General features: G+C 45.1%; 1 protein-coding gene and 1 pseudogene across 1 annotated transcript in view; both read right to left on the bottom strand.

Annotated features, from left to right (window-relative positions):
- The window catches only part of IFT22 (intraflagellar transport 22), a 36,359-nt gene extending 13,298 nt beyond the window's left edge, over positions 1 to 23,061 (bottom strand). The window contains exons 1-3 of the mRNA XM_040338427.1: positions 22,848 to 23,061; positions 13,704 to 13,786; positions 332 to 418 (exon numbers count right to left, since the gene is read on the bottom strand). Of these exons, the coding sequence (XP_040194361.1) occupies positions 332 to 418; positions 13,704 to 13,786; positions 22,848 to 22,886 (209 nt within the window). The 5' untranslated portion in view covers positions 22,887 to 23,061. The remainder of the gene's footprint in view (positions 1 to 331; positions 419 to 13,703; positions 13,787 to 22,847) is intronic.
- On the bottom strand, positions 13,243 to 13,408 carry LOC120930007 (annotated as a pseudogene).
- Positions 23,062 to 25,216: the final 2,155 nt, after the last annotated feature.

Raw genomic sequence — 25,216 nt, 5'->3', positions numbered from 1 at the left:
CATTAGGAAGTTATATCTGGAAATAGTGGTGTCCCTTGTCTGGCTGTACTGTGTGGTAGAAGGGTGTGAATCAGAAGACTGGCTAAACAGAATTATGTATAAGAAAACAGTTCAAATATATTCATTTTGCTTGTGTATCTGGCTATTTGCCTGGAATTCCCATTTAACAGATGACATAGATAGCCTGTTGACATATATCGAGTCTAAAAGCTTTTTACAGTGATAGCAGATGTTTTCTGTGTTCCCCAGACATGCAAATTCTATATATGAAATGCATGGATTATTGCTTTAGGGTATTATTTTACATAGGAAATAGTTGATATTTATTTACTTGTGATCGCCTCCACAGTCCCATAGTTCCACTTCACATCCAGGTCCTTTGTTCCCATTTACATTAGGACACTCAAATTCTAATATTCTGTAAATAAAAAAAGACAGGTTATTAAGAGAAGGGTATATTGATGTTTAACAAACATCACTGTGTGAATATTATTGAACAAATTGGCTATTATCTTGCAGCTGATGGAGTTACAGCTGAAGAAGCCACAGGGTATACATTTTATGAGGGATTTCATTAAACTCCGCACATCTGTGTATGCCTGTTAGACAAAGCCTTTGTGTGAAAGAAGAGTGCATCATAAACAAGCGGAGGAAGCAATCTGCACTGTGCAAGAACCCTGAACATATGCTCCGAATAAAACAAGCATGTAAATGTACCTGAAACAAATTCAAATTCAAGTTCTATTTTTGGGTGGAACTCCGCTTTAAAGTGATACTATGGGTTCAGTTTTGTTTTTCTAAATAACAAATATGTCATACTTACCTCCACTGTGCAGTTCGTTTTGCACAGAGTGACCCTGATCCTCCTCTTCTGGGATCCGACGGCGGCTCCTCCCGCATTAGATAACCCCCTCTGGGAAGCTCTATCCCGAGGGGGTTACCCTGAAGGCGCGCTCCCTTGTCATACACTCGGCGTCCATAGCTGCCGAGTGTATGACTCTGCCCCACCCCCCGGCGGCCCCGTCATTGGATTTGATTGACAGCAGTGGGAGCCAATGACTGCGCTGCTATCAATCTATCCAATGAAGAGTCAAGAAGCCGTGGAGAGAGCGTCCATGGAAATTCGGGGCTCAGGTAAGTAAAACGAGGGCTCGGGGGCTGGACACTGCAAGGTGTTTTTTCACCTTAATGCATAGGATGCATTAAGGTGAAAAAACACGAGGGTTTACAACCCCTTTGAGGCTTCATGCACACTGTTTTCTTTCCCGACTCTAAATGCCCCTGCATGTTAGTCTATGTGTCCATGCACACATAGGCGTTTGGAAGAGTTTAGAGGCAAGGGCGTTTAGAAATGGAAACCAAACCCCTGCTCCCCGCAGCCGTTTTAGTACTTGAGCATCAATTCATTTCAATAGCCAAAATAAACTACTCTATAACCTATGTGCTTGAACCGCGAAAACACGTTGAATGAATGAATGAATGACTTGTATAGCGCAACGCATGCAAACTGAATCGCCTCTGGGTGCTTTTTCCAGCCAGTATCTGCTTGATTGGTGCGGTCATTTTTACCCCGTAAGATCATGACACACTGGCATTACACGAGTTTACAAGCGTCAAGCATTTTTTCTGACAAAACTGCTGCCATTAGGAAAGTAGTCTAGGAGAGTTAGCATAACATCATGTGTGCATGAGGCCCAAAAGGATAGCTACAATTTGCAAGTTTTCAGCCAGAAAATATCAGTATTGATAACCCACTCCAAGCTCCAAAGACCCAGGTATTCAGTGCAAATAAATAATATTTTAGAATGATAGCACCACATTTTGAAAGTCTTTTCTACTGTCAAGAGAACCTTCCACCTTCCTTGGTTACTATAAAGCTATCCCAGCCCTTTGACTAGACTGGCTTTTGTGTTACAGTATGCTACTTGGGTTTGAAGAAATTCTGCAAGGTCTCCAAACCTTATCAGCTATGACAGAATAGATCCCTGATACATTGACCTCAGTAACTATTCTGAACATATCTAAAGAGGAACTGCATGTATGATCTTAACTGCATACTTACATTGCTTACAGCTTGGACCAACGCAAGCATGCATACCTGAGGAGCCTCTGTGGAAGCCAAAAATTACTGTAGTAGTCAGCTCTACCAGAGTGATAGCTGCCATCTTCCAGGTCCTGTGCTGAACGGCTGTTCCACTGCACACTAAACACTAGGGGTTGCTCGGCACTACTGCCATTCACAGAATGCCTATTTTTTTTAATGAATACAAGGCACTGATTGGAAAAGGTAGAGAGAAAGAGCTGTGATGTCACAATTACCAATTCATCCAATTACAGAACGTCTTATACTCATTAAAAATAAATAAAAGGCATTCTGCAAATGGCGGCAGTGCCAAGTACACGACCCAGAAGATGGCAGCTATCACGGTATGGCAGTGTAGTAGCAATTACTACAGTACTCTAATTGATGGCTTCCCCATTGTCCCTTCAGATATTAAATACACATTTTTACATTGGTACAAACGAAACCAGTATGCAACCAAGTTCATACCCAGAGTTCAGCTTTCAATGTTTGTATGCCCTATGAAAATCTCTTACTTAATCCCTTTTAATCTGTTAAATATTAAAATGTATTTGTTTTGTCTGTTCAAAACCTGTAAAAACACCTGTTTATTCTGGCAGAAATCCAGGAAGATCCTAACTTCCTGTGCTGTATACCTGTTTACTTTTTGAACCAATGCTGGGTGCGCAGAAAACTAAACACCAAGTGAAAAAAAAAGCATATGAACCACACACAAAAAATGCACTGGGCATGTCACTGGTTCCTCCCCTGAAGAGGGCGGACACTTCCCTGGCCCCTCAGGTGCAGGACTTTTGGCAGGGACAAGATGCTTGACAGACCCCTCTACTCATGATCAGCCAACCACCAAGTACTAGGTAGGTTCTTTCCTCTTCTGCAGGACAGCCCTTAATAGCCACACATCCTTTCCCTAGACTTTAGGGTAGGCTTGAAAACCCACACTTATCAATCTGTGAAATGAAAAGCAACACACAAAAAAGGTGAAATGATACAAAACGTTGAGAGAAAAATAAATAGGTGTCAATGTGCTATAAAATGGCTAGGCCTTCCAGCCAGGAAGCAAAAGTTACCCCGGTCTCTGCCAAAAGGGCTAACCCATGATTTCTTTGACGCAAGCTATGGGCTATGAGAGGGCTAAGGGGGGGGGGGGGGGTCGTGAGGCTGGTGAAAGCTACACAAGGGCCGAGACTGGTACAGAAGCACAGTTAGGGATGTCCAGAAGCACCCATAGAGGAACGTCCAAGGTCGCATGCAACATTGTAAGCTGGGAGAGCTGTGCAGCCAAGTAGTACTTTGAGATGTTACAGATGCCAAGACCGCCTCTTAGTCTGTGGGCAAAGAGAGCGATACGGGCTACTATGGGGGCGTTTGTAGGCCCAAATGAAAATTACGATTTTATTCTGGAGTGAGCGCAAGGAGAAGGCCGATACTCGGAACAGTATAGGATCTAAGGGAGCACAGTCATTTTAACCACGTTGATGCGGCCTATCCATGATTGCGAAGGGAATCGCCAGGAGTCCATAAGAGTAGTGATAGCACGAAGGAGGGGATAATAAATGGTGGCAAAAAGAGAAGAGTAAGAGGGGGTCAAACGGACTACTAGATATTCCAGGGAGGGGCCAGCACAGCGGTACGGAAAGAACCTTTTGAGTTGAGAGACCATGGAATCCGGAAGAAAGATGTTCAGGGAGGTTGTTTTCTGGGGATTAATCTGCAAACCAGAGATGACTGCAAAGCGGGACAGCAGTGCATGCAAGTTTGGGTGCGTGGTGTTGGGATTAGAGAGGATCAGGAGAGCATCATCTGCGAATAGGTTTACATTATAGGACACACCAGCATAGGAAATCTCTGTAATGTTGGGGCCAGCACGGAGGGCCGCCGCCAGAGGTTCCAGGGCCAGGATAAAGGGGGCCGGGGAGAGGGGGCAGCCCTGAAGCGTTCCTCAGAATATAGGAAAGGAAGTGGAGGAGAAGCCCTCATAGACTGATGCTGTAGGGGAGGAGTATAGGACTGAGAGCCAGGTCAGGAAGGATTCTCCAAAGCCCCAATGTTGCAACACATATCATAAATAGTCCCAGGACAGGGTGTTATTGTGTTGAAGTAGGCTGCCAGGTGAGGAGCCAATAATTGAGAAAATTTGCAGTAATGGGAGGCAGGAGAAGCCATCAGGGGCTGTGCAAGACGGGTCGATTCGATAGCCAGGAACATTTCCAGTTCAGAAATGTTCGCATTTAATGCCTCCCGGGCAGTCGTGGGCAAGGAGGGGAGCCCAAGATCTTGGAAAAAAGCATCAGCCAGCTCAGTAGGCAAAGAAGCGGGAGGACAGGAAATACGCGAAAAACTGTAATTTTATCCAGATCCGAGGTGAGGTCGCCACTGGCAGATCAGAGTAGGATAGGTTTATGGGGTTGACCAGACGCGTTCAGCTTCCGAGCAACATCGCCCCCTGGCTTGTTCGCACAAGAGTAGAATTCATTAAATGGCCTTTTCAGCTTGATCAGTAGCCAAAAAGTCAAATTCAGCAAAAAGGGCAGCTCGAGTTTTCCTGCGTCGCAGTCGAAGGGGAGGATTTCCAGGCTGCATCTGCAGCAACCAATTGAGTATTGAGGTCTCGAAGCCTCCGCTCTCGATCATGTTTATGTGCTGATGCGATTTGAATGAGGTGGCCTCGCAAGGTGACCTTATAGGTCCACCAAAGTGAAATCACAGAGGAAACAGAGCCAACATTGTCTGTAAAAAAGGCTTGAATGCGAGCGTGTATATCAAGGCAGGAATCTTGAGATGTAAGGAGTGACTTGTTAAGTCTCCAATGAGGGGGGGAGACGAGGTGAGCAGGCGAGCGAAAGGAAAAAAATAAGAGGGGTCATGATCGAACCAGGGTGAAGAACGAATCAAAATATTTTCAATACAGGAGAGAAAGCGAGGTGGAATCAGTACGTGGTCTATTCTACAGAAGCTGTTATGCGAATAGGAGTAGCAGGGATGATATTCAAGCATTTGACCTTGCAATGGCACCACAGTTTGAAATATCCCCAGAAAAATTAAAAGCATCACACCACTGGCTGGACGGCTTCCTTCAGCGAAATGTACCGTCTCTAAGAAGATCAACAACAATGTTCAAGCAGAAAGATACTGAAGTTGTTAAACTTGCAATTGCATTCAAGTTCTTAGTTGATGGCATTGACTTTTCTAAATACCAACTCTCCAACATGATTGCTATGGATAAAACTGCAGTGTTTATGGGCCAAGAATCTCAAAATGACAACTGATCAGAGGGGAGCCTCATCAATCTACGCTCCCCCCACTGGTTATGAAAGTGTACGTGTTACCTGTATTTTGGCAATTCGGAAGTAAAGAAAGCCACACCTCTAATCATCGCAAAGGGCAAGAAAGATAAGATTGAACATGTTTCAGCAATTTATGTTCTTGAAACCGAAAAAAAACTGGTGCACACAAGCAGTTACAAGGAAGTGGGTCGATTTAATGCTGCCACTTGTTTTGAGACGTGGCCAAAGAGGTCTGCTAGTTTGGGATTCAGACAGCACAGACTCTGCAAAAGACATGAAGAACTTCCTTGCAGAAAGTATAGATTAGGTAATGGTTCCCGCAGGAATGGCTGCTTATCTCCAGACGCTTGATATTGCAATAAACAAGTAATTTAAGGACCATTTGCGCAAGGAAATCAATGAATACACTGAAAATAGATTGGAGAGAAATCAGCGTGGAAACTTTGTGAAGCCAAGCCCGCAAGAGATCATGACATGGGTGAAGAATTCATGGGAAAAAAATAAAAATAAATCATTGACAGCTGTATTGCCAAAGCACTACAAGCAGGCTATATGGACAAGAAGTACTGTACAGTGCCTTGCGAAAGTATTCGGCCCCCTTGAACTTTGCGACCTTTTGCCACATTTCAGGCTTCAAACATAAAGATATAAAACTGTAATTTTTTTAAAAGGATCAACAACAAGTGGGACACAATCATGAAGTGGAACAAAATGTATTGGATATTTCATACTTTTAAAAAACTGAAAAATTGGGCGTGCAAAATTATTCAGCCTCTTTACTTTCAGTGCAGCAAACTCTCTCCAGAAGTTCAGTGAGGATCTCTGAATGATCCAATGTTGACCTAAATGACTAATGATGATAAATAGAATCCACCTGTGTGTAATCAAGTCTCCGTATAAATGCACCTGCACTGTGATAGTCTCAAAGGTCCGTTTAAAGCGCAGAGAGCATCATGAAGTACAAGGAACACACCAGGCAGGTCCAAGATACTGTTGTGGAGAAGTTTAAAGCTGGATTTGGATACAAAAAGATTTCCCAAGCTTTAAACATCCCAAGGAGCACTGTGCAAGCGATAACATTGAAATGGAAAGAGTATCAGACCACTGCAAATCTACGAAGACCTGGCCGTCCCTCTAAACTTTCAGCTCATACAAGGAGAAGACTGATCAGAGATGCAGCCAAGAGGCCCATGATCACTCTGGATGAACTGCAGAGATCTACAGCTGAGGTGGGAGACTCTGTCCATAGGACAACAATCAGTCGTGTACTGCACAAATCTGGCCTTTATGGAAAAGTGGCAAGAAGAAAGCCATTTCTTAAAGATATCCATAAAAAGTGTTGTTTAAAGTTTGCCACAAGTCACCTGGGAGACACACCAAACATGTGGAAGAAGGTGCTCTGGTCAGATGAAACCAAAATCGAACTTTTTGGCAACAATGCAAAATGTTATGTTTGGCGTAAAAGCAACACAGCTCATCACCCTGAACACACCATCCCCACTATCAAACATGGTGGTGGCAGCATCATGGTTTGGGCCTGCTTTTCTTCAGCAGGGACAGGGAAGATGGTCAAAATTGATGGGAAGATGGATGGAGCCAAATACAGGACCATTCTGGAAGAAAACCTGATGGAGTCTGCAAAAGACCTGAGACTGGGACGGAGATTTGTCTTCCAACAAGACAATGATCCAAAACATAAAGCAACATCTACAATGGAATGGTTCACAAATAAACATATCCAGATGTTAGAATGGGCAAGTCAAAGTCCAGACCTGAATCCAATCGAGAATATGTGGAAAGAACTGAAAACTGCTGTTCACAAACGCTCTCCATCCAACCTCACTGAGCTCGAGCTGTTTTGCAAGGAGGAATGGGCAAAAATTTCAGTCTCTCGATGTGAAAAACTGATAGAGACATACCCCAAGCGATTACAGCTGTAATCGCAGCAAAAGGTGGCGCTACAAAGTATTAACTTAAGGGGGCTGAATAATTTTGCACGCCCATTTTTTTCAGTTTTTTTTTTTTTTTTCAAGTTTGAAATATCCAATAAATTTCCTTCCACTTCATGATTGTGTCCCACTTGTTGTTGATTCTTTTTTTTCGTTTTATATCTTTGTTTGAAGCCTGAAATGTGGCAAAAGGTCGCAAAGTTTAAGGGGGCCGAATACTTTCGCAAGGCACTGAGAGGGTAAACTGTGCCTGCATGTTATACGCAGGGGGCTGTGGAAAGTTTTGTTCCTGAAACTTCCCTCTTAAAGTTAGGGTGGGTGTTATACGCCTGTGCATGTTATACGCCGATAAATACGGTACTTGTTTAAGGAGAGCTCTATTGCGGTACATGAGAGATTAGGAACAATGGTTCAAAAGGCAATGGAGCGCAAGAAATTCAGGCCGGAATTCAGGGTTTGGAGAGTTATGACGATGTTCCAGAAGATGACATGACAGTATTTGAATACATTTTAATTATTGTACAAACCATAAATAAATAAGATATCCCCTGAAGATAAGCCCTAGTGTGTTTTTGTAGCCAAAATGAATATAAGACCTAGTCACATTTTCAGGGAAAAATTTGAATATTGTGCAAAGTTAATTTATTTCACTAATGCAACTTCAAAGGTGAAACTAATATATGAGATAAACTCATTACATGCAAAGCAAGATAGTTCAAGCCGTGATTTGTAAAAAAAAACATTTAGGATTTTCCTTCCGCTTCCTAATTATGTGTCACTTTGTGTTGATCCATCACCTAAAATCCCAATAAAATACATTTAGGTTTCCACAAAATGTGGAAAACTTCAAGGGGTATGAATACTTTTTTCAAGGCACTGTTCAGGCGATACTCGAAAAATGTGAATATCGTGCAAAAGTTAATTTATTACACTAATACAACTTAAAAGGTGAAACTAATATACAAGATAAACTCATTGGGCCAGATTCTCAAAGAGATACGACGGTGTATCTCCTGATACACCGTCGTATCTCTGAGTTAGGCCGGTCGTATCTATGCGACTGATTCATAGAATCAGTTACGCATAGATATGCCTAAGATCCGACAGGTGTAACTGTGTTACACCGTCGGATCTTAACTGCAATTTAAAAATGGCCGCTGGGGGCGTTCTCGCTGATTTACGGCGAGGATATGTAAATCAGCGAGATACGCCAATTCACGAACGTACGCGGGCCCGACGCAGTCACTTTACGTCGTTTACATAAGCGTTTTCCCGGTGTATACTTACCCCTGCTTCTATGAGGCGCAGCCAATGTTAAGTATGGCCGTCGTTCCCGCGTCCAATTTTTTTTTTTACGTCGTTTGCAACCGTCGATTCACAAAAGCGCTGGACGCAAGTTACACTCACGCCGGAACCAATGACGTCCTAGCGGACGGCGCATGCGCATTTAAATCGGCGCGGGGACGCGCCTGATTTAAATACTACACTCCCCCTAGCCGCGGAATTTGAATTCCGCCCGGGGATTTACGATCCGTCGCCGCAAGTTTTGAGGTAAGTGTTTTGTGAATTACCCACTTGCCTCAAAAACTTGCGGCGGCGGATCTTAAATCACATAGGTTACGCGGATCTAAAGATCCGCGTAACCTATGTGAATCTGGCCCATTACATGCAAAGCAAGATAGTTCAAGCTGTGATTTGTCATAATTGTGACGATTATGGTTTACAGCTCATAAAACCCCAAATCCACAATCTCAGAAAATGTGAATATTGTGAAAAAGGTGCAATATTCTAGGCTCAAAGGCCCAGATTCTTGTACACTGGGCGTATCTCTGCGGCGGCGTAACGTATGTCATTTACCTTACGCCGCCGCAAGTTTTTCAGGCAAGTGCTTTATTCACTTGCAAAGTTGCGGCAGCGTAAATCCCCCGGCGGAATTCAAATTCGGGGGGTAGGGGGCGTGTATCATTTAAATGAAGCGCGTCCCCGCACCGAACGAACTGCGCATGCGTCGTCCGTAAAATATCCCAGTGTGCATTGCTCCAAATGACGTCGCAAGGAAGTCATTGGTTTCGACGTGAACGTAAATGCTGTCCAGCCCCATTCACGGACGACTTACGCAAACGACGTAACTTTTAAAATTTCGACGCGGGAACGACGGCCATACTTAACATTGGCTGCGCCTCATATAGCAGGGGCAACTATACGCCGGGAAAAGCCTAACGTAAACGTCGTAACTTTACTGCGTCGGCCGCGCGTACGTTCGGGAATTCGCGTATCTAGCTAATTTGCATACTCGATGCGGATTTCGACGGAAGCACCACCTAGCGGGCAAAAAAAATAAATGCACTTAAGATCCGACGGCGTAAGAGACAATGGGTCAGATTAGGACTTACGACGGCGTACATGGCGCTGCGCCGTCGTAAGTCCTTTAAGAATCTGGGCCAAAGTGTCCCACTCTAATCGGCTAATTAAGCCATAACACCTGCAAAGGGTTCCTGAGCCTTTAAATGATCTCTCAGTCTGGTTCAGTAGGAATAACAATCATAGGAAAGACTGCTGACCTGACAGTTGTGCAGAAAACCATCATTGACACCCTCCATAAGGAAGGAAAGCCTCAAAAGGTAATTGCAAAAGAAGTTGGATGTTCCCAAAGTGCTGTATCAAAGCACATTATTAGAAATGGAGCCTGGAGAGGATTGTCAGGAAAAGGCCATTCAAAAGTGTTGGGGACTTTCACAAGGAGTGGACTGAGGCTGGAGTCAGTGCATCAAGAGTCACCACACACAGATGGGTCCTGGACATGGGCTTCAAATGTCGTATTCCTCTTGTCAAGCCACTCCTGAACAACAAAGGTCAGAGGCGTCTTACCTGGGCTAAAGAAAAACAGACTTGGTCTGTTGCTCAGTGGTCCAAAGTCCTCTTTTCTGATGAGAGCAAATGTTGCATCTCATTTGGAAACCAAGGAGCCAGAGTATAGAGGAAGAATGGAGAGGCACACACTGCAAGATGCTTGAAGTCCAGAGTGAAGTTTACACAGTCCGTGTTGATTTGGGGAGAAATGTCATCTGCTGGTGTTGGTCCACTGTGCATCATTAAAGCGGGGGTTCACCCTTAGAGGGCACTTTTCCCCCTTAGATTCCTGCTCGTTTTTACTAGGGGAATCGGCTATTTATTTTAAAATATGTGCAGTACTTACCCGTTTACGAGATGCATCCTCTCCGTCGCTTCCGGGTATGGGCTTCGGGAATGGGCGTTCCTTCTTGATTGACAGGCTTCCGAGAGGCTTCCGACGGTCGCATCCATCGCGTCACGATTTTCCGAAAGAAGCCGAACGTCGGTGCGCAGGCGCAGTATAGAGCCGCACCGACGTTCGGCTTCTTTCGGCTACGAGTGACGCGATGGATGCGACCGTCGGAAGCCTCTCGGAAGACTGTCAATCAAGAAGGAACGCCCGCTCCCGAAGACCCATACCCGGAAGCGACGGAAGAAGATGCAGCTCGAAAACGGGTAAGTACTGCTCATATTTTAATACAAATAGCCGATTCCCCTAGACCGAACGAGCAGGAAGCTAAGGGGAGAACACATTTTTTTTTACAAATGGGTGAACTCCCGCTTTAAGTCCAGAGTCACCGCAGCCATCTACCAGGAGATTTTGGAGCACTTCATGCTTCCTTCCGCAGACGAGCTCTATGGGGAAGCTGACTTCATTTTCCAGCAGGTCTTGGCACCTGCCCACATTGCCAAAAGCACCAAAACCTGGGATTAATGTGCTTGATTGGCCAGCAAACTCGCCTGACCTGAACCCCATAGAGAATCTATGGGGCATTGCCACGAGAAAGATGAGAGACATGAGACCGAACAATGCAGAAGAGCTGAAGGCCGCTGGTCTTCCGTAACACCTCAGGAGTGCCACAGGCTGATAGCTTCCATGCCACGCCGCATTGAGGCAGTAATTGCTGCAAAAGGGGCCCAAACCAAGTACTGAGTACATATGCATGCTTCTACTTTTCAGAGGTCCGATATTGTTCTATGTACAATCTTTGTTTTATTGATTGCATGTAATATTCACATTTTCTGAGATTGTGGATTTGGTGATTTCATGAGCTGTAAGCCATAATCATCACAATTATGACAAATCACGGCTTGAACTATCTTGCTTTGCATGTAATGAGTCTATCTCATATATTAGTTTCACTTTTAAGTTGCATTATTGAAATAAATGAACTTTTGCACGATATTCACATTTTTCGATTATCACCTGTACAGTGCCTTGAAAAAAAAAGTATTCATACCCCTTGAAGTTTTCCACATTTTGTGGAAACCTAAATGTATTTTATTGGGATTTTATGTGATAGACCAACACAAAGTGACACATAATTAGGAAGCGGAAGGAAAATCATAAATGTTTTTTTTTTTAACAAATATGTGAAAAGTGTGATGTGCATTTGTATTTAGCCCCCGAAGTCAATACTTTGTAGAACCTCCTTTCGCTGCAATTACTGCTGCAAGTCTTTTTGGGAATGTCTCTACCAACTTTGCACTAGAGTGAAATTTTTGCCCATTCTTCTCTGCAAAATAGCTCAAGCTCTGTCATATTGGATGAAGAGCATCTGTGAACAGCAATTTTCAAGTCTTGCCACAGATTCTCAAATGGATTTAGGTCTGGACTTTGACTGGGCCATTCTAGCACATGAATATGCTTTGATCTAAACCATTCCCTTGTAGCTCTGGCTGTATGTTTAGGGTCCTTGCCCTGCTGGAAGGTGAACCTCTGCCACAGTCTCAAGTCTTTTGCAGACTCCAACAGGTTTACTTCTAAGATTGTCCTGTATTTGGCTCCATACATCTTCCCATCAACTCCCATGACCAGCTTCCCTGTCCCTGCTGACGAAAAGCGTCCCCACAACATGAAGCTGTCACCAACATGTTTCACAGTGGGGATGGTGTGTTCAGGGTGATGTGCAGTGTTAGTTTTCTGCCACACATAGCGTTTTGCTTTTAGGTCAAAAAGTAAAACTTTGATCTGATTTGATGAGATCACGTTCTTCCACATGTTTGCCGTGTCCCCCACATGGCTTCTCGCAAACTGCAAATGGCTTTCTTTCACAATGACTTTCTTCTTGCCACTCCTACATTAAGGCCAGATTTGTGGAGCGCACGACTAAGTGTTGTCCTGTGAACAGATTCTCCCACCTGAGTTGTGGAACTCAGCAGCTCCTCTAGAGTTACCATGGGCCTCTTGGCTGATTCTCAGATGAATGTTCTCCTTGCCAGGCTTGTTCGTTTAGGTGGATGGCCATGTCTTGGTAGGTTTGCAGTTGTGCTATACTCTTTCCAATTTCGGATGATGGATTGAACAGTTCTGAGCTCCATGAGATGTTCAAAGCTTGAGAGATTTTTTATAACCTAACCTTGCTTTAAACTTCTCCACAACGTTATCCCTGACCTACCTGTTGTGTTCTGTGGCCTTCATGATGCTGTTTGTTCACTAAAGTTCTCTAACAAACCTCTGAGGGTTCCCAGAACAGCTATATTTTTACTGAGATTACATTACAGGTGGACTGTATTTATTAATTAATTTACTTCTGAAGGCAATTGGTTCCACTCGATTTTAGTTAGGGGCATCGGAGTAAAGGGTGCTGAATACAAATGCACGCCACACTTTTCAGATATTTATTTATAAAAAAAAATTGAAAGCCATTTATCATTTTCCTTCCACTTCACAATAATGAGCTACTTTGGGTTGGTCTATCACATAAAATCCCAATAAAATACATTACGTTTTTGGTTGCAATACGACAAAATGTGGAAAATTTCAAGGGGTATGAATCTCTCTCTCTCTCTCTCTCTCTCTCACTGGGCCTCTTAAAACCCTCCACACAAGGTAGGTACTCGCAATCCCCACCTCACCCAGTGGGCTCTTAATTTGGATTTCTTGACATGGGGAAGGTCCTTCAGGACCCTCATCATACCAGTAAGAGCATTATACAGCCAATCCTTCCTGCCAATAGGCCAGAGTAGTGGAAGAGCTTCCTGGACACTGATAAGAACAGATACTACACTCGATCATGGCCAACAGGCCAAGAAGCAAGCTGCCTGTGCTGCACTGAATCCCCAAGCATTGTTATCAGTCCCATTCAGTTCTCTTTATGTATAACAGAACGTCCCCCCCTCCCCCCAAACCCCATGTTATGAATATAACGAGAGGGGTTAGTGCTTAAAAAAAACACCACATCGAAGGACTAGTGCAAGAACAATGATGTGAACCTTTCATAATGAAACATCTCTTTTTCTATTCGTACTTGCTGGATACTGAATTCTGATTGGCTGCCAGGTATACCTTCTCATAAAGCATAACAGCAATCCAGATAAATACTGTCAGATTACCTTACACCTTGCGTTGGACTGTATTCTCCGCCAATGTTCTCTGTGGCATCAGCTAAAAAGTTTGCCAAAATGCTCTTTCCACACTGAAAATAAAAAAAAATTTAGGTACGCATTATAAGAAATCTTTAGAAAAGTTGCCATGGGTTTGTTTTAAACATTCAATATAAAAAAAACTGTTTTAAAGCAAACTTAAAAAATTAATTGTCCATGAAAAAAAAAAAATAGGATAACAAAATCAGCTTTTGCAGCAATATTCACCTTCAGTCCAGAGACTGACACTAATTGTGGGTGTAATATACAGTATCTCACAAAAGTCAGTACACCCCTCACATTTTTGTAAATATTTTATTATATCTTTTCATGTGACAGCACTGAAGAAATTACACGTTGCTACAACAAACCTCTGGTAACAAAAGTGAGTACACCCCTAAGTGAAAATGTCCAAATTAGGCCCAAAGTGTCAATATTTTGTGTGGCCACCATTATTTTCCAGCACTGCTTTAACCCTCTTGGGCACGGAGCTCCACAGGTTGCCACTGGAGTCCTCTTCCACTCCTCCATGATGACAACACAGAGCTGGTGGATGTTAGAGACATTGCGCTCCTCCACCTACCATTTGAGGATTCCCCACAGATGCTCAATAGGGTTTAGGTCTGGAGACATGCTTGGCCAGTCCATCACCTTTACCCTCAGCTTCTTTAGCAAGGCAGTGGTCATCTTAGCAAACTGTTTGTGGCCTTCCTTCTGGGATGTCAGCCATGCAGACCAATTTGATGCAGCGTGCGGCGTATGGTCTGAGCACTGACATGCTGACCCCCCACCCCTTCAACCTCTGCAGCAATGCTGGCAGCACTCATACGTCTAGTTCCCAAAGATATTCTCTGGATATGACGCTGAGCATGTACACTCAACTTCTTTGGTCAGCCATGGCACGGCCTCTTCTCAGTGGAACCTGTCCTGTTAAACAGCTGTATGGTCTCGGCCACCATACCGCAGCTCAGTTTCAGGGTCTTGGAAATGAGGTACCATGTTTAACTTCCAGTGACCAGTATGGGAGAGTGAGAGTGATAACACCAAATTTAACACACCTGCTCCCCATTCACACCCGAGACCTTGTAGCACTAACGAGTCACATGACACCGGAAAGGGAAAATGGCTAAATAGGCCCAATTTGAAGATTTTCACTTAGGGGTGTACTCACTTTTGTTGCCAGAGGTTTAGACATTAATGGCTGTGTGTTGAGTTATTTTGAGGGGACAGCAAATTTATACTGTTATACAAGCTGAACACTCACTACTTTACATTGTAGCAAAGTGTCATTTCTTAAGATATAATAAAATATTTACCAAAATGTGAAAAGGTGTACTCACTTTTGTGAGATACTGTATGACCCATCGTTGGCGTTAGTGGGCATAATATATGCCCCATCATTGGTGTCAGTGGGAATAATACATGTCCGATTACTTGTGTCAGTGGGAATAATAAATTCCCAATTATTGGTGTCAGTTCTGGACAAAACTGATGCCCTCTGTGAGGCGAGGCCAGGACCAAATTACCTCCCTGGACCTCCATCATCACCAGGGTTTCCCAAGGGTGTCACTGCAGGAGCATAGCTATACTTCAGCCATTGTGGATAAAGCATGGACACAGAAAAATAGAACTGTGCATGTTACACCAAATATGTTTACTTAGTCAATGCACTTCATCAAGCATGCTAAGCAGACATTCTAACTGGATCAAAAGTACAGAAATAAACAAATCTGATTGTGATCCCTCCCCTCGATCCTTCTTCCTATGCCAAAAATACATTGATGATTGGTGAGGTCTGAATTTGTTTTAAAGAGGTAACAGTACAATCACTATGTGTAGAACTAAGGCATTCAAGCGTGTCTCTACAACTTTTTCGTTTAGGGAATGGTTGAAATCCCTTTAATTTTTTTTAATAGTTTTTTTTGGGCCGTCTGTGTCCCATAAGGGACTGACTTGGCAAAATCCACATGCAGGATGTGATACATTTGCCTATATGTCTCAGTGTACTGCTCCCTGCTAGCCATGGGTAGAGGTAGAAAGGAATTTCATGTGTGATTCATTCCTCTGACAGGTTATTGACGTGCTAATGTCCCCTCACTATTCTAAACGTTAATTGATCTATTGTGTTGTGTAAAGAAGATCTGTGTTTACCCTTAAAAAATGTGTATTGTATCATCAGGCTAAATGATTAGAGAAGTAGTATGTTAATTTTTCTGATTGCTTCAGTGTAGTAATTAACTCCAGTGATGTCTTTATCTAAAGAAACGTGTCTGCAGGGTCGGCTCCGACTTGTCTCCTATAATCTGTATGGGAAACCCCACTGTGTGAGGGGGGCGTTCCTAACAGGCTGTAACCACATATAAGCTGAGTTTTTGTGTCAATAAAGTGTCTTGGTTCCAGCATCCAGTCTTGACTCATGTGTGGGGAATCCTGTGATGTTCTTGTATGGAGAGGAGGGAATGCTTGACGGGGATATCATACCGATACCGTCACAAATTGGTGGCAGCGGTGGGATCTTCCCTTCTACTCTCCTTCACACCCGGATTCCAAGCAGACACTGGAAGAACTACTGGAAGGATTGCTAGCAACAAAACCAAGCGGGTCATCATAGCGGAATCAATGGAGATAGACCAGGAGGACGGGATTGCAGCAACGCCAGCAGTACAAGAGATGGATACACCAGTGATTCAGGAGGAGGAATCGCCAGCCAACAAGCTAATGAGAGAGAAGCTAGCGTGGTTCGGCCCGAACCCAACGCCGGATGTGGTGCTGAAAGTGATGGACCTGTTAGCGGAGGAGGCTAAACAAATAAGAGACGCAGAACTACAGAAGGCTAAAGAAATAAGAGACGCAGAGCTACAGAAGGATAAACAAATAAGGGACGCAGAACTACAGAAGGCTAAACAAATAAGAGACGCAGAACTACAGAAGGCTAAACAAATAAGGGACGCAGAACTACAGAAGGATAAACAAATAAGGGACGCAGAACTACAGTTAAAACTGGCAGCAGTCCAACAAGCAGCCGCACCTTCTCCGAACAGTGAGTACAGCACAGCAGACGCAAGGAAGATTCCGTTTAGCGCTTTTAAAGCTTTTGATGAAAAGGACTGTGAAATTGATAACTACCTGGCGGATTTTGAGCGACAATGTAACCTGCACCGAATAGCTAGAAGAGAGTGGGTTGCAATATTGTCAGGCAAACTGTCAGGCAAAGCTTCTGATGCTTTCCGGACCGTGCCAGATCAGGATATCCATAGCTACGCCCGGGTTAAAGAAGTGCTCCTGGCTCGTTATGCAGTAACCCCAGAGTCCCACCGACAGAAGTTCAGGGACTCACGCAAAACCACAAAAGACTCTTACGCAGAATGGGCATGCCAGCTGTCCCTGTCGGCCTCTAACTGGGTTAACAGCAGCCAGGCCACCACCGCAGAGGACATTTTGCAACTAATGCTCCTGGAGCAATTTTACAATCACATCCAGACGGATGTCAAAGATTGGGTGAGAGATCGCAGGCCCATGACTCTACCAGAGGCCGCGAAGTTGGCGGATGAATATGCGGATACTCGCAAGACAAACCAGGTCACACCACGGGTACAACCTCCACGACCAACGGCGCCCTCACACCCACCAGCCGCTAGATACCAACCTCCTAACAGACCGGTGACATCTAGCCCTCGCTATCCACGCCAGGAGGACAACGAACAACGCTGCTTCCGGTGCAAACAGTTGGGTCACTTCAAGCAGAATTGCCCCATGAATGACAACACCAGGTCAAATTGGTCTCAACCTGGGTACCGCCCACCAGCAGCAGCCCATTGTGTAGACTCGGCTTGGGATCCCCAGGAGCGGGGTCGGGAAGAACCATTGGGCACCCCTTACGAAGCCCTCATGGTACAATCTGCTATTACGGACAACAGGGAACACCATTGTCAGCTGGTCATGGGCTCCAGCCCTGAGCCAGAGGGGCCCTGGAGGGAGCTGGGCAGAAAGAGGCACCGCCGGCCACCCTTCAAGAAGAAGAGGTCCTGGAAGTCATATAACCAGCGGACCTGGGAGGAGAAGAAGCGACTGGAGGAGAGGGAGTCGCAGCGGGCGTCCCAGATGCGGGCCGAGATGTTCGCCAAGGGCCAACCGGTGGCCCCTTACACCACCACCCAGTTCCTGATGATGAAGGACCACGTGGAGAGCCTGCAGGACATGAGCAAGCAGGAGCTGATCCGTGAGTACATAGAGCTGGAGGAGTGCATAAGCCGCATGGAGGAGGAGAACAACCACCTGAGGTCACAGCAGGCTGACCCTCCCAGGCTCCATGAACTGGAGATGGAGCTGGACAAGCTCCAAGAGGAGAACCGGCGGCTGCGGAGGGAGCAGGGGGTGGCTGACCTTATGGGGCTCTGAGTCCCCTCTCCCCCCCCCCCCGGACTCTGAGCACCAGTGCTACAACAAATATAACTTTTCCTTTTTATGAATCTCCTGTGATTGTCACTTCAGAGCCATAACCTGCCCCCTCCCATAGCGGGACACCTAGACGGCGGCGCACAGACCCATTCGCTGTCTTCACACTGACTTCTGGTGACTTTGCAGATCGCACAAAGACTTGGGGACTGACCGGCGTGTGATCTGACGACCCGGTGACATACCTGAGTCTGAAGCAGTTGTCAAGGGAGGTCAGTCATGCCAAACGGAGTTAACCTCGGACTAAAAGCTCTGAACCCGTCAACCCTACTGGACCAGGGAAGGTCCAACCGGATTTGCCGGAGCAGGGAGCAAAAGGGGGGCCATTGTGATACATTTGCCCATATGTCTCAGTGTACTGCTCCCTGCTAGCCATGGGTAGAGGTAGAAAGGAATTTCATGTGTGATTCATTCCTCTGACAGGTTATTGACGTGCTAATGTCCCCTCACTATTCTAAACGTTAATTGATCTATTGTGTTGTGTAAAGAAGATCTGTGTTTACCCTTAAAAGATGTGTATTGTATCATCAGGCTAAATGATTAGAGAAGTAGTATGTTAATTATTCTGATTGCTTCAGTGTAGTAATTAACTCCAGTGATGTCTTTATCTAAAGAAACGTGTCTGCAGGGTCGGCTCCGACTTGTCTCCTATAATCTGTATGGGAAACCCCACTGTGTGAGGGGGGCGTTCCTAACAGGCTGTAACCACATATAAGCTGAGTTTTTGTGTCAATAAAGTGTCTTGGTTCCAGCATCCAGTCTTGACTCATGTGTGGGGAATCCTGTGATGTTCTTGTATGGAGAGGAGGGAATGCTTGACGGGGATATCATACCGATACCGTCACACAGGATTCAATGCATGCTTGAGGAAGCTGTTGAATTACTCCCGTTGCCACCAATGATAAGGCATTTATTACTCCCACTGACACCAATGATGGAGCATTTATTACTATCACTGACACCAATGATGGAGCATTTATTACTATCACTGACACCAATGATGGAGCATTTTTTACTATCACTGGCCCAGATTCAGTAAGCAATTGCGCCTGCGTAACCATAGTTACGCAGCGCAATTGCTGACTTGCGCCGGCGTAACGAGTTCTCCTGATTCAGAGAACTTGTTACGCCGACTGCAGCCTAAAATCTGCGTGGCATAAGGCTCTTATGCCACGCAGATTTTAGGCTGCATTCTTGCAATGACCGCTAGGGGGCGTTCCCATTGTGGTCAGCGTATAGTATGCAAATTGCATACTTACGCCGATTCACAATGTTGCGCGCCCCCTGCGTACGCAAGTTACGTTGTTTCCGTACGGCGTGTTTAGCGTAAGGCTGCCCCTTTTAATAGCAGGGGCAGCCAATGCTAAACTATACCCGGCGTTCCCGCGTCGCGACGTTCAAATTTTACGTTGTTTGCGTAAGTGAATCGTGAATAGCGCTGGACGCCATTCACGTTCACTTTGAAGCAAATGACGTCCTTGCGACGTCATTTGCCGCAATGCACGTCGGGAAAGTTTCCCGACGGAGCATGCGCTCTATGCTCGGCGCGCCTAATTTAAATGATTCCCGCCCCCCGGCGGGATCATTTACATTGCGCGCGCTTACGCCGGGCAATTTTGCCGGCGCGCCCTCGCAATTTACGGAGCTACTTCTCCGTGAATCGAGGGCAGCGCAAAATATTTGAATATTTGAAGACGAAGTGATTCTTTCACGAAACGCGTCGGGTGGAGCGAGCGGCATTCCTGTGTCATCCCCTCTCAACTGTCTACTCGCTACGAGCAGTCCTGTTGCCTGTCAGCGTCCGGCCGGAGCTGCATGGCAGAAATGTTTTATTGAATCTTCTGAAATGTGAGTGAAATATCTGCTACATATATCTTAATAAAGTCACATGTGGTTTTATGCTATGGAAGCATTTCCTTTCTTCTTTATTTGGCTTATGTGAATATCATTGTGGAGTCTGCCTGCATCTGGATACCAACATCGCTTTATTGAGGAGCTACATGCTGGGCTTGGTCCGTAGGGACCTTTTAATCTGGTAAGCGGCTTACGATCACTGGTGGTGGATTCACTTTTGGATAATCTATCTCACGGATAATCGCATGGTTAATAATCTGCACGGGTGTTTCCAACAGCCCATTATGGACTTCCTTTTTTTCTTGGACTATTCACAAAATTAATCGTTTATGTCACAATTTCCGTTTATTGTGCAATATCACTTACTGCAAAATTGGTGATAGATTGATAACTGTGACACATTGTTACGGTTTTTTATTTGTTTATATTGTTTTCTTTTTTCACTTATAGATTTGGGCATCCAGGGCTCTGGAGCCCAATCGTTTAGTATTTAGTCACTTAATTACTAATAGGCCACCGTTTTGTGGCCTGTACTTTTGATATACACTTGGGCACCCGTCCATTGTATTTTTACATTATCACAAGATCTGTACATTTTTGTGTACGTTTCTGGTTTAGCACAGTTATCTTCTTTTTTTCTGTCATTACTGTGTGTCTAAAACTCCTCAGAACCAATCAGATTCATTTTAAAAACAAAACACTGCCCTGGATTTGTTTGTTTTTGTTCTGTGGGTCTCTTTACTTCACATAAACATGAAACCAGTTTAAAAGTGAAAGTGAAACTAGAGGCACATTATATGATTGATTTTTATCTACTTTTAATCATTTTTAAAAGGAATTAGTTAACTTTTATGTCTCTATACCCTGTAAACAGTCATTTCAGCAAAACAAAATGTTTTCCTTTAGTGACCCTTTAAGCCTTTGTACAGGCACCATGCATGTTTGCAACATGACTATTTCCTATGATCACCAGCTCTGTCTAGTGGCCTTAAAGCGGATGTGCCACGAAAAAAAAATATTAAAAGCCAGCAGCTACAAATACTACAGCTGCTGACTTTTAATATTAGGACACTTACCTGTCCTGGAGTCTCTCTGCTGCTCCCCCCGCCATCCTCAGTGAGGGAACCAGGAAGTGAAGCGCTCCGGCTTCACTACCCGGTTCCCTACGGCGCATGCGCGAGTTGCGCTGTGCCGCTGATTGGCTCCCGCTGTGTACTGGGAGCCGAGTGTTCCCAGAGCACAGCGGGGGGAGGACGGGAGGTGACGTTCTGCCCGCAGTTTACCCGAAACTGTGTGACCGGAAGTGGGTGCAAATACCTGTCTTTAGACAGGTATCTGCACCCCCCTCCCCCTGAAAGGTGTCAAATGTAACACCGGAGGGGGGGAGGGTTCCGATCAGCAAGAGTTCTACTTTAGGGTGGAGCTCCGCTTTAATGTGTTTTTCCCCCTGAAATTGCTAAAAAGTACAACATTTTGGCCACTAGATGGAGTGGATGATCATAGGAGATAATCGTTTGTGGTGCCTGTGTGAATGCTACAGACATCCGCACACCAAGACCTCCAAGGCACTTTTTTCTCCCACTGACACCTAGCATTTTAAAGCTCTCGTGCACACGGGTGGTTTTGCTCGTACAGTGTAAAAACCTGGCACTTTTGGTTGCAAAGGGCCATAGATGCAGAGTCCATTCCCGTTACCAGCAGCTGGTTAAAATAATGACAGGCTGAAATACAGCTAAAGGGGGTGGCAGTTGCGGGGAAATAAAAATGCAGATGAATTGTGGGGTCTTACCGTCCCTCAGCCGCTAGTGTGAACAAGCCCTTAGTTCTATTTTAACTTCTATATTACTAGATACACTTTGATGCTCGGTCATACAGAATGAGCCCCATGGAAGCAGTTTTGGTCCAGCAAGCAGCATATATTCATCTAGGAGCAGCTCATGAAATCAGAACAGACATATATAGAGGAAGAGGGTCTGCAGTACAGGAAGGGGTGGTCTGCAGTACTGACGGTGGGGCCTGCTGTACAGGAATGGGGGGGTTTGCAGTACAGGAGGGGGGGGGGGGTCTGCAGTACAGGAAGGGGGGTCTGCAGTACAGGAAGGGGGGGATCTGCAGTACAGGAAGGGGGGATCTGCAGTACAGGAAGGGGGGGGGGGTTGCAGTACAGTAAGGGGGGGTCTGCAGTACAGGAAGGGGGGGTCTGCAGTACAGGGAGTGGGGTTTCTGCAGTACATTAAGGTGGATCTGTAACACAAAAGGGGGGGGGTCTGCAGTACAGAAAGGGGATCTGCAACACAAAACGGGGGGTCTGCAGTACAGGAAGGGGGGGGTCTGCAGTACAGGAAGGGGGGGTTTGCAGTACAGGAAGGGGGGTCTGCAGTACAGGAAGGGGGGTCTGCAGTACAGGAAGGGGGGGGTCTGCAGTACAGGAAGGGGGGGGGGGTCTGCAGTACAGGAAGTGGGGTTTCTGCAGTACATTAAGGTGGATCTGCAACACAAAAAATGGGGGGGGGGTCTGCAGTACAGAAAGGGGAGGGAGGACTGCAGTACAGGAAGGGGGATTTGCAACACAGACAGGGGGGGCCTGCAGTACGGGAAGGGTGGGTCTACAGTACAGGAAGGGGATCTGCAGTACAGGAAGGAGATCTGCAGTACATTAAGGGGGATCTTCAGTACAGAAAGGGGGGTCTGCCATACAGAAATGGTGGGGGGTCTGTAAATCAGGGACATTTGCAGTAATAAGAAAATGCAGCAACAGGTTTTCCCAGCCATGTTCTGTCCCTGGGATGGGGTGTTTGTCCTCACCTCGCTGGGTCCCACTAGCAGCACTTTCGCCTTTAGCATCTTCCAGACTGTCAGGCAGCTCTCCCCCCTATTCTATAAGGATTCTATGAGGGGCCCGCTAATCGCTATTCCAGGACCGGATCGGAGCCACATAGAATCGTACAGGTGACACTCACTGAGGCCTATGCCTTCCACGGCGTCTTCTCTGTTTCCATAACAACAGATTCTCCTTGCCGATTGGCCGCAGCAGTTTCCAGAGAATGTGGAGTCAACCTTTCACTTCTCACTCGCACATTCGACACACAGTTGAGAGCGGCCAGGCTGTTGTATTGCAGTCAGTGTCCAAATAGGGTTAACCACTTCCATACCAGGCCATACTGACACTTCTCTCCTACACGTAAAGATAATTGTTTTGTTTTTTTTTGCTAGAAAATTACTCAGAACCCCCTTAAACATTATATATGTTTTTTTTTTATTTTTTATTTTAGCAGACACCCTAGGAAATAAATTGGTGGTCGTTGCAACTTTTAATGTCACACGGTTTCCGCGCAACAATTTTTCAAACGTGTAAAAAAAAAAAGAAAAGTTTCATGAATTAAAAAAATAACAACAGTTTTTTGTATAATGTGAAAGATGAAGTTACGCTGAGTGAAAAGATACCCAACAGGTCACTCTTTAAAATTGCGCACACTTGTGGAATGGTGCTAAACTTCGGTAGGCGACACTTTACATTTTTTTACAGGTTACATGTTTAGAGTTAGGCTGGGTTCACACTACGGTTTTCCCGTCCGTCAGCCGCATACGATTTATATGTAAAACCGTATGCGGCTGAAACGGACGGGAACGTATGGAACCGCACATATGTACGTTTTCCATTGACATTAATGTTAAAGGAAAACGTATGCGGTTGCCATACTGTTTTAAAAACGACCGCAAAACCGTGGTTGAACACGGTTTTGCGTACGTTTAAAAAACGTTTTGCCAGCAAATCGTACGCACCCGGATGCATCTGAGTGCATACGATTTGCAATGCATTCTCTATCTATACGTTTTCCCGTCCGTGCCCGTACGTTTTCAATACTGAAATCGTATGCGGCTGACGGACGGGAAAACCGTAGTGTGAACCCAGCCTTACAGAGGAGTTACTAGAAGTTTTGCGCTCACTCTAACGCATGCGGCGATACCTCACATGTGTGGTTTGAACGGCGTTTACATATTTACGTCTGCGCTCGTTTCTGTGCGCGAGCATGAGATGATGGGGGTGCTTAATTTTTTTTTATTGTTTTTTTTTTTATCACTTTTATTCCTATTCATTTTAGACCCAGTTCACAGCACAATTTCTGCATTCCGGATGCGTTACTTCATCTCTTCTAAAAATTGCGGTCAGTGCGATTTATTCCCCTTTTTTTCTTCATCTCAGTCCAGGACATGTGCTTACACATGCATTATAGTAATGCGCAGTAAGGCACTTGGCTACGATCTACTGGTTGCTAACCTCTGAGCTGGAGTCTCAATAACAGGAGATTTGGGACTGCTCTGGGCAAGTATAACCACTTGACCTCTGGAAGATTTACGCCCCTCATGACCAGGGAATTTTTGCTATTCACCACTGCACTACTTAAACTGGTAATTGGAAAAAGAAAAAAAAAAATTGAAACATTTTGACTTTCTGCTATAAAACATCCAACAACAAGAAATACATTTTTTTTTGTTATTTCTTCATAGATTTAGGCCAAATTATATTCTGTCTTTGGTATAAAAAAAAAGTGTACATTGATTGGTTTGCATAAAAGTTATAGGGCCAGATTCTCATACATTAACGTTGCTCCTGGGCAGCGTAATGTATGTGCTGTACGCTACACCGCCGCAGGTTTACAGGTTTACATCCTGATTCTCAGAACACTTACCTGCAAACTTGCGGCGGTGTATCGTTAATTCGCTCGGCGCAAGCCCGCCCAATTCAAATGGGGCGGGCACCATTTAAATTAGGCGCGCTCCCGCGCCGAGCGTACTGCGCATGCTCCGTCGGGTAATTTACCCGACGTGCATTGCGCTAAATGACGTCGCTTAGACATTTACGTAAATGGCGTCCAGCGCCATTCATGGACGTCTTACGCAAACGACGTATTTTTTTAAAACTTCGACGCGGGAACGACGGCCATAGTTAACATTGGTTGCCCCTGCTAATAGCAGGGGCAACCTTACGCGTCGCGTACGCTACGGAAACAACGTAAATTCTCAGCGTCGGACGCGCGTAGGTTCGGGAATCTCGTGTACTTACCTCATTTGCATAGACGACGGGGAAAACGACGATGCGACACCTAGCGGCGGGAAAAAAAATTACTTTTAACATCTGACAGCGTAACAGCCTTACGCATGTCAGATCTAAT

The sequence above is a fragment of the Rana temporaria genome, chromosome 2, assembly GCF_905171775.1.
Source record: "Rana temporaria chromosome 2, aRanTem1.1, whole genome shotgun sequence".
NCBI classification, from domain to species: domain Eukaryota; kingdom Metazoa; phylum Chordata; class Amphibia; order Anura; family Ranidae; genus Rana; species Rana temporaria.
This window is presented reverse-complemented; position numbering and strand designations above follow the sequence as displayed.